We start from the raw sequence: 11965 nt of genomic DNA on the forward strand, positions 1-11965 counted from the left end.
TCTATCCCCACCTGCCTAGCCCAGGGACGGCGAATGAGGACAAGGCGCAGACACCACCTCAGACGCAGTTAGGGATCCGCCCATGACAGGGATGCCCAGACTATTCCATCCCGGCCAGCTGCCTGCCCTTGCTTTTTCTACAAGGAATGGAAATGAGAGGCTGGAGGGGGCGGGGGGAGGGCATCGTGTGTGTGTGTGTGTGTGTGTGTGTGTGTGTAGGGGGGGGACACTCCGAGAGGAGGGAGGAGTTTAAGAAGAGGTGGGGCCTGAAGTGAGGGGAGTCAGAGCGGGGAAGGAACCAGAGAAATGGGAGGATGTTGAGGAAAATGGGTTGTTTGGGGGGGGGGGGGAGAGGACGCTAAAATAAGGGGAGGAGTTTGAGGGCGAGAGGGAGGAGCCCGAGAGGCAGAAGGCGCCAGGAAGGCGGAGCCTTCACTATACTTGGCCTTCCCCTGTTGTCCCATTCTCCGTGACAGATACCCGATAGCGTTTTCGTTTGGAAGAAAGAATAAGTCTTTTGTTTCAGCACTCCGGGACTCTCAAGAGACTTAAATGGACGGGAAGGTCCTGAGAAGGGTGAAGGGTGTCCGATCTGGAGATCGGAGCGGCCAGTACCAGGAGACTGGAGGCCAAAAGATGGGCCCAAGCTGCTCCCAGTTGCCTGGCAACCGCTGCGGTCAAAAACCTGCTAAGCCAGCCAAGGAGGTGTGGCTCACGGGAACAGAACAGCCGACACTTGTGGCCCCGCCCCCTAGCAACGAGACTAACACTGTGCCGCTCCCCAGCAACCTATTACTAGAGGCCGGCCTCCGTTGGACTAGCATCCTAGCGCCCGGAGCCCTGGCGCAGGCGCAGTTCTCTGTGCTGGCCCATAGTCCCACCTCCATGCAACTCCTTTCCGAGCCTTCTCATTGGCGGGCAAACCAGCCAAGTGCCTTCTTTTGTTTCGGAGGCGGCACCCGGCTCCCTGCCCGCACTCCGATTGGTCCCACAGACCGTCTACCTCCGGCCGGACCGTGCTACGTCGTCTCCTTTTGTGCCTATTGGCCCTGGAGGACGGTCCTTCGGGGTCGGGGGCGGGGCAGACGAGAGGGCCCGCCGTGGATTGGGCGGTGTCAAAACGAGGGGCGGTCTCTATTGGCGGGGCGGTTGGGAGGCGAAGGGAGAGTCTTTTCAGCGCTGAGGACTGGCGCTGAGGAGGCGGCGGTGGCTCCCGGGGCGTTTGAGCGGGCTCACCCGAGCCCGCGGGCCAACGCGGATCCAGGCCCGACCGGCGGGACCGCCCCGGACTCCCCGCGGGCCTTCCTAGCCGCCATGGAGGACGGTGTCTATGGTAGGTCGGGGAGGGGCGGGGCCGGCCGGGAGCGGATGGAGCCTTTCGACCCGAACGTTCCGCAGCGAAAATCCCTCCCGGCGCGCGCTGCGCGGAGCCGTTCGGCCCCGTCGTCGCCTCGTTCTTGCGGGGCGCGGGACGGGCTTCCGGCGGGCCCCGAGAGCAGGGCGTTCCAGGCCATTGTTTGGGCCGAGCCTGTTTCCGGTGGCGGCGGGAGGGGGCGGGATGGAGCGGCGGAGGCGAGGCCGGGGTGGAACCATTCCTGCTGGAAGGGCCGGGCGAGCCCAGTGCCTGCTGGGAGCCGGGAGGGGGGCTTCTGGGGCGGTTGGGTGGGGAGAAATCTTGGGGGCTGCAGAGATCCCGCTAAGGCGGGGGCGGGAGCCTTCGATGCCCCGCCCCCCTGCCGCAACTCTTACAAGCTGTCAACAGCTCTCCCTGCCATAGTTACTTTTCATGGACCCAGGAGTCCGGACACCCAAGCTCCCAGTTACCTCGCCAAGAATGGAGGCAGGAAACCAAGGCCTCACCCCCCTTCCAAGTAATGGGCCCAGCAATTCGGGCTCCCAGCCCCCTTCTCCCTCAGACTCAGGAGTGCTGACCCCTACCTAGCCTCCTCCTCCCCGAGGACTTGAAAGTCTAGATCCCCCTGTCTAGACCTCCAGCCCCTTCTTCCAGCAGACAGAGGAGGCCCTACCCTCATCCTCGTCCTCTCCAACCTGGGAATCCTGCCGGCCCCAGCCCTGTCCTCCCCCAGATTGTAGGAACCCAGGCTCCCAGTCCCAGAACTGACCGCCAATCCCTGACTCTGACCCGTAGAGCCCCCAGACCTGACTCCGGAGGAGCGGATGGAGCTGGAGAACATCCGGCGGCGGAAGCAGGAGCTGCTGGTGGAGATCCAGCGCCTTCGGGAGGAGCTCAGTGAAGCCATGAGCGAGGTGGAGGGTCTGGAGGCCAATGAGGGCAGGTGAGGGCTGGGGTGGGGAACTTGGGGGTCACGAGGCCCGGCCAGGAATGCCCAGGCTTTGACCTTCCATCCCCTGCTCTGTTCTGCAGTAAGACTTTGCAACGGAACCGGAAGATGGCAATGGGCAGGAAGAAGTTCAACATGGATCCCAAGAAGGTGCTTGGGCCACAGGGCTGGGATCAGCCAGGCAGACACCCGGGCCGAAGGTTCTGGCACCTTCAGGTTCCAGAAGCGCCATAGTTAAAGGTCTGCCTGAGGCGGACAGACGTGGTCCTGATCCCCGGAGTTCAGATCTGGGCCGTCCGTTGGTTCTCCGAACACTAACCGGGCGTTTGCCGCCTCCTGACCTTCGCGCGTGCTGTGCCCTCTGCCTGGGAGGCTCAAGGGGAAGCAGACCCTGCTCTTGGTGCTTGATTCACCAGGCAAAGGCGGAGGGAACAGTAGGCGCAGAGGCTCGGCTGAGGCGGGGGTATTTGAGGACCTGCGCCAAGCCTGAAAACGAAAGCTGGCCCGGTTCTGTGGAGGGCAGAGGCGGGGGTGGATGCCGGGGAGGGGGTGGGGAGTGGCTCTCCGCCGGCCCCCTGTGCTGAGACCACCCGCCCCCACCCACCAGGGGATCCAGTTTTTGGTGGAGAACGAACTTCTGCAGAATACACCCGAGGAGATCGCCCGCTTCCTGTACAAGGGCGAGGGCCTGAACAAGACAGCCATCGGGGACTACCTGGGGGAGAGGTGAGACCCCCGCGGGGCTCCCATGGTCCCCCACGCCCAGCTCCTGCCCTTTCACCGCCCACTTCCTCTCCCAAGGAAGGGCCCTGATAGACCAGCCTTCTCCCCGCGCCGGGACAGAACGGACTGACACAGGGGTCTGTGGAAGCCTGGGGACCACCTGGGGGAACCCGGGGAGGGGCATGGGAATCTTCTGAATGTCTGGAATGTTGGGGACCGTGAAAAACATCTGTGGGTATCGTGGGCACGTGTAGACAGCTGGCTTGTGTGGGACCCTACAGGGACAGCCAGGGGGCATTGGGGTCATCTGTGAATATCTAGGGAGCACAGGGACCCCTGGGCATCTGGGCCATGAGGATCATCTGCGATGTTTGGGGTACCTAGGGATTTGTGGACACCTGGGGCACATAGAGACCACCTGAACGTCTGAGGTGCACAGGGCCATCTGCGTGTCTGGTTGTCTGAGGATTGTGTGGACACCTGGGGGGGTGTGGGGCCATCTGGAGGTGTCTGGGGACCGTCTGTGGGCATCTGGGGTGCATGGAGATTGTTTCACGGACATCTGGGGGATGTGGGGACCATCCGGACATCTGGGGGACATGGTAGCCCTCTGGGGATGTCTAGGGACCCTCTGTGGACGTCTGGGGTGCATGGGGACCATCTGTGGACACCTGGGAGATGTGGGGACCATTTCTGGACGTCTCCAGAAGCTGGGGGATCACCTAGGTGGAGCACACTTTTGCCGTGTCTCTCTTAACTGTGCAAAGGTTCGGCTAATCCAGGATGATATCACAAAAGATGGTCCTCCCAAGGGCATGTTCTGAGTATTCCTGCCCTGGTGTCAGGCCTGTGATGGGGCCAGGCTAAAACTGTCACCCGCTCCAGAGGCAGCCACGGCGCAGACGAGGTGGCTCAGACTCCCCAGTCCCCTTCCTGTGCGTGACTCTGTCCCTGTCCTCCCAGGGAAGAGCTGAACCTGGCAGTGCTCCATGCCTTCGTGGATCTGCACGAGTTTACTGACCTCAACCTGGTGCAGGCCCTCAGGTGAGAGGGATGGGGTCGGAAGGGCAGGAGCGTACCTGTCAGGGCTTTCTTTACACACGACGAGCCCTGCTCAAAACGAAGACAGAAACAAAAATTGAAGCGATGGTCTCCCGTAACACCGAAGTCCACAGTAGGGCCTCCTTCAGGCATAGCTGTATCCAGGGACTCCTATGCTGCCAGAAGGCCAACCTTCTCTGTCTTTTGGTTGTGCTTCCCCTGTGTTGGCATTGCTGTCTGTAGGCCCTCCTCTCACAGGGCAGCAGAAGCCTCTGGTGACCGCAAGCTTTGCGGAAAGGAAGGGTTTCTTCCATGTGAATCCACCAGAAGCCCCAGGCCAATCAGTGCTCATGGGCCAGCTTGGATCCATACCTGAGACAGCTGCTGAGGCCGCAGGGCTGTTTTTGGCTGGTTCCTAACACAGGGACTGAGAGCAGGGCGGGGGGTTCTGCCAGTTCCCGGCCAGCATCCACACCCGGCTCCTCTCCAACCCAGGCAGTTTCTCTGGAGCTTTCGCCTCCCCGGGGAGGCCCAGAAGATTGACCGGATGATGGAAGCGTTTGCCCAGCGATACTGCCTGTGCAACCCTGGGGTCTTCCAGTCCACAGGTTGGGGCCCAGACTCCTGGGGCCTGGGAAGGAGGGGCCGGCGGGGAGGGTGGGGGCACCTACCCGTGTCGTCACCACCTGACTGTCTGTGGTACAGACACGTGCTACGTGCTGTCCTTCGCCGTGATCATGCTGAACACCAGCCTCCACAACCCCAACGTCCGGGACAAGCCAGGCCTGGAGCGCTTTGTGGCCATGAACCGGGGCATCAACGAGGGTGGGGACCTGCCTGAGGAGCTGCTCAGGGTCAGGCCCCCTCTACCCCCCCTCCCTGCAGCCCCTCTTTGCTGTCCCTTTCCCCACCACTGACCCCCCCTCCCCCCTCACCCCTACGGGTCCCCTGGTGCCTGAGCCGTCCAGCGGGATCACGTCAACCTGTCCATTTCCTTTCTCTTCGTCTCTCCCTGGCTCCCTTGGTCTTTGTCTCTCTGGTTCTCTCTGCTGTCTCTCTCTGGCCCTCCGGCTCATTCGGAGTCTCTGTGTCTCTCGAGAACTTTGCGGGCCTTTGCAGCAGCTCAGCGTCTCTTCTCCCTCTCCAACTTCCTTTGCTCCAGGACCCCCTCCACCCATCTGACCCACCCGTTCCTTCTTCCCTGAGCCGCTCCCCCTGTGGTCCCCGTTTCCTCCCTAGCTGTCGGAGCCCCCCCCCCCCATGGCCAGGCAGCCCCGGGAGGGGCTCCGGGGCCTGGAGTTGCCGACTGCCCCCGTTCGCCCCTCAGAACCTCTACGACAGCATCCGAAACGAGCCCTTCAAGATTCCTGAGGATGATGGGAATGACCTGACCCACACCTTCTTCAACCCGGATCGGGAGGGCTGGCTCCTTAAGCTGGGTACGTCCCCTACTGACCCCGCTTGGCCGTCTCTGCAGGGAGAAGTTAGGGGGCCCCTGGCTCTGGACTTGACCTCCCTGTGGACCTGCTGTGTGATCTTAGGCAAACGATTTGACCTCTCTGAGCCTCAGTTTCCACATCTGAAAAATGGGGCTGAAAATAAGATTAGGCCTGTGTGCTGGGCCCAAGCACAGGGACTGGCAGAGAGGAGGGGGCCCAGAAATACTTAGGGGGCTGGGTAGGGGTTAGGGAGCACCGAATAAAATGCTGGGCTCTGTGCTCATGAACGAAAGAGTCCCCGGCTGGGACGGAACGGGCGGGGTGGGGCCAGTCCACCTGGAAACACACACAGCGCCAGCAGACTCAGGGTAAGTTAGGGGTCAGCCGGGTGCCCCTCGCGTCGGGTTATCTGAGGATTGGAGTGGTTTCTCCGCCATGGCTTCACGGGAGCTTTCCCTGGGGGCTTTTAAAACCCCGCCAGCCAAGCCACAGCCTCATGAAAGCAGGATTTCCGGGGCAGGATGGGCTGTCAGTCACATTAAAAGCTCCCCCGGGTGCTGTCAGTGCAGAGTCAAGGTTGCGAGCCGCTGGCTGGGAGCCCCGGCTGGTAATGATGGGCGCCGCGGGAGCGCTAGCTGTGGCTTTTTAGTGGAGAGGCGGTGAATGGCCGCTCCAGCAGGGATAGTGGAGAAGCTGGGGCCTCTGGAGGGCCCAGCATAGGGTGGGGGTGGGGGGCACAGCAGGGCTTTCCTCCCGCTCCCCCAAACGTGGGATTGTGCTCCTAAGCCAAGACCTCGCTTCTCCAACAGCAAGCAGGTCCCTGACTGGGTGCCCAGGTGTCCTGGTCCACATAAAAAGGGCAGACCAGTCTCTCCCGCCACCAGTGGGTAGATGGATTCCGGATTCAGCTCCAGGAGAGGCCGATGGGGTGGGGGGGAGGTTAGACTCCTCAGAGGCCACCTGGTGCCCCTGGCCTTGAGAGGCCAGGAGAGAGGCAAGCCGGAGGTTCCCCAGCGACTAGCCCCCCTCCAGCCCCACCCCGGCAGCGGGGAAGCTTCCCGTTTCCCGGATGAGGACACTGAGGCTCAGCCGCCATCCGACAGCCACAGGACAGGACTGGCCTCGGCCCCAGATCTCCTACCTGAGTGCACTTTTTCCCTTTGTGGCGGTTAGAGAGAGGCCTCTCTTCCCTCAGAAGCTAAAGCGTGTGCAGCAAAGGGGGCCTGTGGTGGTTTGTGTTCACCAAGATGCCCGATGAGAGCCATTACTGCTGTTCCTCACCCTTTGGGGACGACAAGGCACTCGGAGACAGGTCTCCGTGAAGCCGGAAGGTGTGGGCCCAAGTGGGTCTGCGGACTGCAGTCCAGAGAGGGCAGGAGGTTGTCCTAAGGTCACACAGCCAGTTGGTCCTACAGCTCACCTGAGCGCCCCCACCCGCCTCAGGCCAAGGACTGGGGGTTTTGTCTTCTCCCTTTCGCGGGGGATGACCTCCTCGGGGAGGGCCCTCCTGGCCTGGGACCTGTTTTGGGGGGGGAGGGGTGGGCTGGAGCCAGGCCCGATGCCAGGAGGTGCTCGCTCACGGTGGGGCTCAGGATCTAAGGCCCCCTGGGAGGGAGCGGGTCATGTCGATGTAACTGGTTTTCTTCCCTCTCTTTCCCCCCTTCCTCCCTCCCTCCCTCCATCTCTGCGTGTTTCTCTCTGCTGTTCCTGTCTCCTACTCCCCATGCGTTCCTTCCCTCGCTCCCCCCATTTCTGTCGCCTGCGGCTTTTGGGGGCACCCCATTCTTCTGCCTTCCCTCCTCTTCGCCTGGTCCTGCCTGCTTTCTCGCTGTCTGCCCCAGGAGGTAGGTACGCAGCCCGTCCTTGCTCCCCACAGACATGACATCGGGGAGGGGGCCGCCCCGGCCTCGGGGCCCCGAAGCAGGGGGCTGGGGACCTGGATTCCTGGGCCCTGGGCCGACAGACAGGCTTAGAAAGTGTGGCGCCCCACGCCGGGGGCGGGCGGGGGTCCTGGGGGCCCTAACCGCCCGTCCCTGCTCGCCTCTCTTCCCACGCAACGCTTTGCGCCAGGCCCCGCCTTCCCTGCGCTCGCTCCGCCTCAGTCCCCGCCCTGCCCTCCCAGAGGCCCCGCCCCCCGCTGAGCCCAGGCCCCCTCCCACCCCTTCCCTTTCAGGGGGCCGGGTGAAGACGTGGAAGCGGCGCTGGTTTATCCTCACAGACAACTGCCTCTACTATTTTGAGTACACTACGGTGAGGGCAGAGCCGGGCTCCGCTCCGGGGTCCTAGGAGGAGCGGCTGGGGGGGTCTGGACTCACGGGGCTGAGGGAGGAAGGGGTGGGGGTCTGATCTCCTGAGTCTGGGTGCGGGGTGGGGCTGGGGGCCTGGATTCTTGGGTCTGAGGGAGGAGGGGGCTGGGGGACGGGACTCCCGGTCTGAGGGGGGAGGGGCTCTATCAGCGCCCTAGGGCCGCCGTTAACAAAGTGCCACTAATGAAACTCGGTTCTGGAGGAGGGGCTGGGGCGAGGATTGGGGGTGTGAGCCCCCCCCCCCCGACCTGTGCCTTCAGGACAAGGAGCCCCGAGGTATCATCCCCCTGGAGAATCTGAGCATCCGCGAAGTGGATGACCCCCGGAAACCGGTAAGGTCGATCGGCCCCGCACCCCTTCCGGGGGGGGGGGGGGGGGAGGGGGGGGTGCTCCTCTGGGCCTGGGGCCGGCTCCTACCTGCCCTTCGTCCGCTCTCGGGTCCCCGCAGAACTGCTTCGAGCTCTACATCCCCAACAACAAGGGGCAGCTCATCAAAGCCTGCAAAACGGAGGCCGACGGCCGAGTGGTGGAGGGCAACCACGTGGTGTACCGGATCTCAGCCCCGACACAGGAGGAGAAGGAGGAGTGGATCAAGTCCATCCAGTGAGTCCGGGCTCCGGGGTCCCCGGGCAGGGAGGGCCGGGGCCGGGACCCCTCGGCCCTCACCCCGGGACCCCCTCCCCCCACGCCGTCCGCAGGGCCGCTGTGAGCGTGGACCCCTTCTACGAGATGCTGGCGGCGAGGAAGAAGCGGATTTCTGTCAAGAAGAAGCCAGAGCAGCCCTGACCCCCCGCCCCCACCCCCACTATTTATTACGGAGCTGCCCCCGCCCGGGTGGCCGGACCCCTGGGCCCCGGGGCCGCGGATCCTGGTTCTCCAATCCTGGTTCTCCGTTTGGAAAATGCACCACCTCTAGCTCCACTCTCGTTCTTTGTAATTAACACACCGTTGGTAATCTTATTAATTATTTAACCACTCGCGGCCTCGGACCCCTCATTTCACGGAGGGGTTAACAGCCGGGGTGCTGGGGGTCGCCCACGGGTGACCGGGGCCAGGAGCCCTCCCCCCCACCCCGCGTGAGTGAGGCGGGGATACTAACGGAGGGTGGGAGGCCCCATCAGTCCCTTCCGGTTTCACTCCAAGCCTGTGGGGCTGGAGTAAGGCAGAAGTTTAACTGGTGGCAGTTAGTGCTGAGTTAGGATTGCGTGGCATTTATAATTTTCTTAACGTTTTATTTTTTCGAGAGAGCGCACGCAAGCCGGGGAGGGGCAGAGAGAGGGGGACAGAGGATCCGTGAAGCGGGCTCTCATGGATAGCAGAGAGCCCAATGTGGGAGTCGAACTCATGAACCAGGAGATCGTGACCTGAGGTGAAGCCGGAAGCTCAGCTGACCGGGCCATCCGGGCGCCCCAGAACTGTACTGCGTTTGGCACGCGGGCCAGTGGAGGCTCTAGGGGGGGCAAGGCCTGACGTTCATTCATTCTGGACATTACTGGACAACCGGGAGCCAGGCAGGTGCTGGTCCTTACCTTTGCTGTTGCCAGGCTTGTGGTCCTGGAAGGGCGGCGTATAGTATCTGCTGGGGCCCGGAGCTGGGCCAGTGCTTCCGGAAGGAACCCTAGAGACCTGGCCGACCTATGGGGCCCACCTACACCGGGAGCACGTGGGACGGATGAGTCCAGAAAAGAGAAGGAGGAAGACCTTGCTGGTGGGCTGTCCCTGGGGCTCAGCAAGAGGCCTGGGTGAGAGTGGCGGTTGGGCTGGGGGACCCTGGGACCAAGAGGGCAAGACTGTGGCCCCACCGAGCCAGGTTCTCAGCCATTGGAGAAGCACCTGCTGGAGGACATTTTGCACCAAGCCAGGATAGTGCAGGGAATCTGCATTTTATCTCCTTCCCTGGGACTCCCAACAGCCCCTCAAGTGCAAGGTCTGTCGGCCTTGAGGGGTGGGGTGTCCCCAAAGAACAAAGGCATATAGATCCCGAGTGGGGGAGGGGGTGAGTTGGCAGGTTGGGACACTCTCCTAAGCCCAGAAGTGCAGTTGAGACTGATGAGCCAGAAACTACAACTTGGGGCAGGCCCCAGGACCAGGTCGGGTGAGGGAAGTCTGGCCCCCAGGGGTGTCCAAGTTGCAGTTCCTCCCTCTGGTATGCCGTGTCCTTGAAGCGTCAAACCCCTAGCAGCGCTCCAGGTGACATGGGAAGCACCCCCAGTGTTAGGACTTGGGCCTGGCTCTGCCCTTGGCCACAGGCATTCACCTGCTCGGAGCCCCACCCCCATAGCAGTAAAACCGCTCGGCCAACCCCCCCCCCCCCCATGGGACTTATTTCCTTCCTGCGAGACCCTCGGACTACAATTCCCAGCAAGCTGTGCGGCGCCCCCCCCCCCCCCAGCGGGAGAGCCAGTCTCGAGGTCTCCTGGGAGTTGTAGTTTCCCAAGGCTCCAATGTGGGGTTTACTTTAGCCTCGTCGCTACCCTTGTACAAGTTGGGTAAAGAGGTAAAGGGGCTTCAGCCCCCAGGAACTGATGGGAAATGGGGTTCCCAATTCCTCCCGAAGGCTCCAGGGAAATGGGAGTCAGCAGCCCAAGGAGAAGAGAAATGAGGTCTTGGGGTGAATGGAGGGTGCCACCACGACCTCCTCCAGGCAATGAACCCATAGGTACTGTCTACTAGTCGGGAAAGTAGTTGACTCGGAGGAGAGGCCCTGAAAGGGCTTTACAGGCAGAGGGAACGGCAGGAGCAGGAGCAGGAAAAGGCACGGTGTGTTGGGAGTCCCCGACAGCAGGTGTCCCTGTATGACGTGACTGAGGGGGGGAGTGAATAAGAGACGCATTCAGAGGGGACCCAGGCTTGATCATTTGGTGCCCAGTCAGCCACGGTAGGGACTCTGGGTGTATTTTTAGCTAATGGAAGCCACTCGAGGGTATGAAGCAGGCAAGCCATGTGTTTGGCTTGAGGCTGGCTGCTGCAAGAGAATAATTTGGAGGTAAGTAGGGGCAGCGGTGGGGAGGGAAGTTAGGAAGCTGTGCGGTTCCCCTGGGGCAAGGGGGTGTGGCTGCGGAGGCGGAGAGTTGGGAACAGGAGCCCGCAGGATTTACTGAGGGATTCTGGGTTGAGCCACTGGCGAACCCCAATGCCGTTTCCTGAGATGGTCGGAGAGGGAGTTGTGGGGGTGGGGGGTGGGGATCCGGGGTTCCGGTTTGGCCAACTTAAGCTGGAATCACCCGTGGACCATCCAAACCAGACCCATCAGCTCAAAATCGTCCGCTTTTGCCCCAAGGCCATCTCCTCCCCAAAGACAGAATTCTGGTTTCCGGCTCCCACCTCTCCCCAGACCCCAAGTTCCCAACCCCCTCGTTACAGGTTGAATTCTATCCCCCTTGGAATCAGGATGTTGAAGTCCTAACCCCGCAGTAACGCAGAATGTGGTCTTAGTTGAACATGGGGTCATTGTAGATGCAATCAGTTAAGATTAGGTCATTAACGCCGGCACGAATCCAGTATGACGAGTGTCCTTACGCAAAGAGAAATTTTGGAACTACACACACACGGGGAGAACGCACAGGAAGGTGAAGGCAGAGATTCGAGTGAGGCTCCTACACACCGGGGAGCACCAGAGATTGCCAGGAGAGCACCGGAAGCTAGGGGAGTCATTAACGGATTGTCCCTCACACCCTCAGAAGGAACTGATCCTGAGGACCCCCGCGGAGCCCTTAATCTTGGATTCTAGCCTCCAGAACTGAGAGAGTGTCTGTGGTTTCAGCCACCCGATTTGTGGCACGTGGTTACAGCAGCCCTAGTGAGCTAATACGGCCCTCCTCCCTCAGACCCGGGAGTCCGGGCCCCCAGCCCCTCCTCCCTCAGACCCAGGAGTCCTGCCCCCAGCCCCTCCTCCCTCAGACCCTGAAGTCCTGACCCCCAGGCCCCTCCTCCCTCAGACCCAGGAGTCCAGACCCCCAGCCCCTCCTCCCTCAGACCCAGGAATCAGGCCCCCAGCCCCTCCTCCCTCAGACCCAGGGGTCCTGCCCCCAGCCCCTCCTCCCTCAGACCCAGGAGTCCAGACCCCCAGCCCCTCCTCCCTCAGACCCAGGAATCAGGCCCCCAGCCCCTCCTCCTTCAGACCCAGGGGTCCTGCCCCCAGCCCCTCCTCCCT

The 11965-nt window shown here is 62.2% G+C and overlaps 1 protein-coding gene across 2 annotated transcripts; it reads left to right on the forward strand.

Moving 5' to 3' along the window:
- Nucleotides 1-1118: 1118 nt before the first annotated feature.
- CYTH2 (cytohesin 2) lies at nt 1119-8787 on the forward strand. Of its 2 annotated transcripts, none has more exons than XM_086690284.1 (12): nt 1119-1333; nt 2150-2297; nt 2387-2453; nt 2911-3029; nt 3990-4070; nt 4563-4675; nt 4773-4921; nt 5395-5506; nt 7680-7756; nt 8073-8144; nt 8261-8415; nt 8511-8787. In XM_086690284.1, the coding sequence occupies exons 1-12, from the start codon at nt 1315-1317 to the stop codon at nt 8596-8598; spliced, it is 1200 nt and encodes a 399-aa protein (XP_086546410.1). In that variant the 5' UTR covers nt 1119-1314; the 3' UTR covers nt 8599-8787. The 2 variants fall into 2 exon arrangements, with proteins under 2 accessions (XP_086546410.1, XP_086546411.1); XM_086690285.1 differs by lacking the exon at nt 1119-1333 and adding an exon at nt 1778-1871.
- The last annotated feature ends 3178 nt before the right edge of the window (nt 8788-11965 follow it).

The sequence above is a fragment of the Puma concolor genome, chromosome E2, assembly GCF_028749965.1.
Source record: "Puma concolor isolate L17-30 chromosome E2, mPumCon1.1.hap2, whole genome shotgun sequence".
In the NCBI taxonomy this organism is placed as follows: domain Eukaryota; kingdom Metazoa; phylum Chordata; class Mammalia; order Carnivora; family Felidae; genus Puma; species Puma concolor.

Coding starts and splice junctions, on each gene's coding strand:
- CYTH2 (XM_086690285.1), top strand. CDS start 1,787: ATGGACCCAGGAGTCCGGACACCCAAGCTCCCAGTTACCTCGCCAAGA. Junction 2,454..2,910: donor TCAACATGGATCCCAAGAAG/GTGCTTGGGCCA, acceptor CCCACCCACCAG/GGGATCCAGTTTTTGGTGGA. Junction 4,071..4,562: donor AACCTGGTGCAGGCCCTCAG/GTGAGAGGGATG, acceptor TCTCCAACCCAG/GCAGTTTCTCTGGAGCTTTC.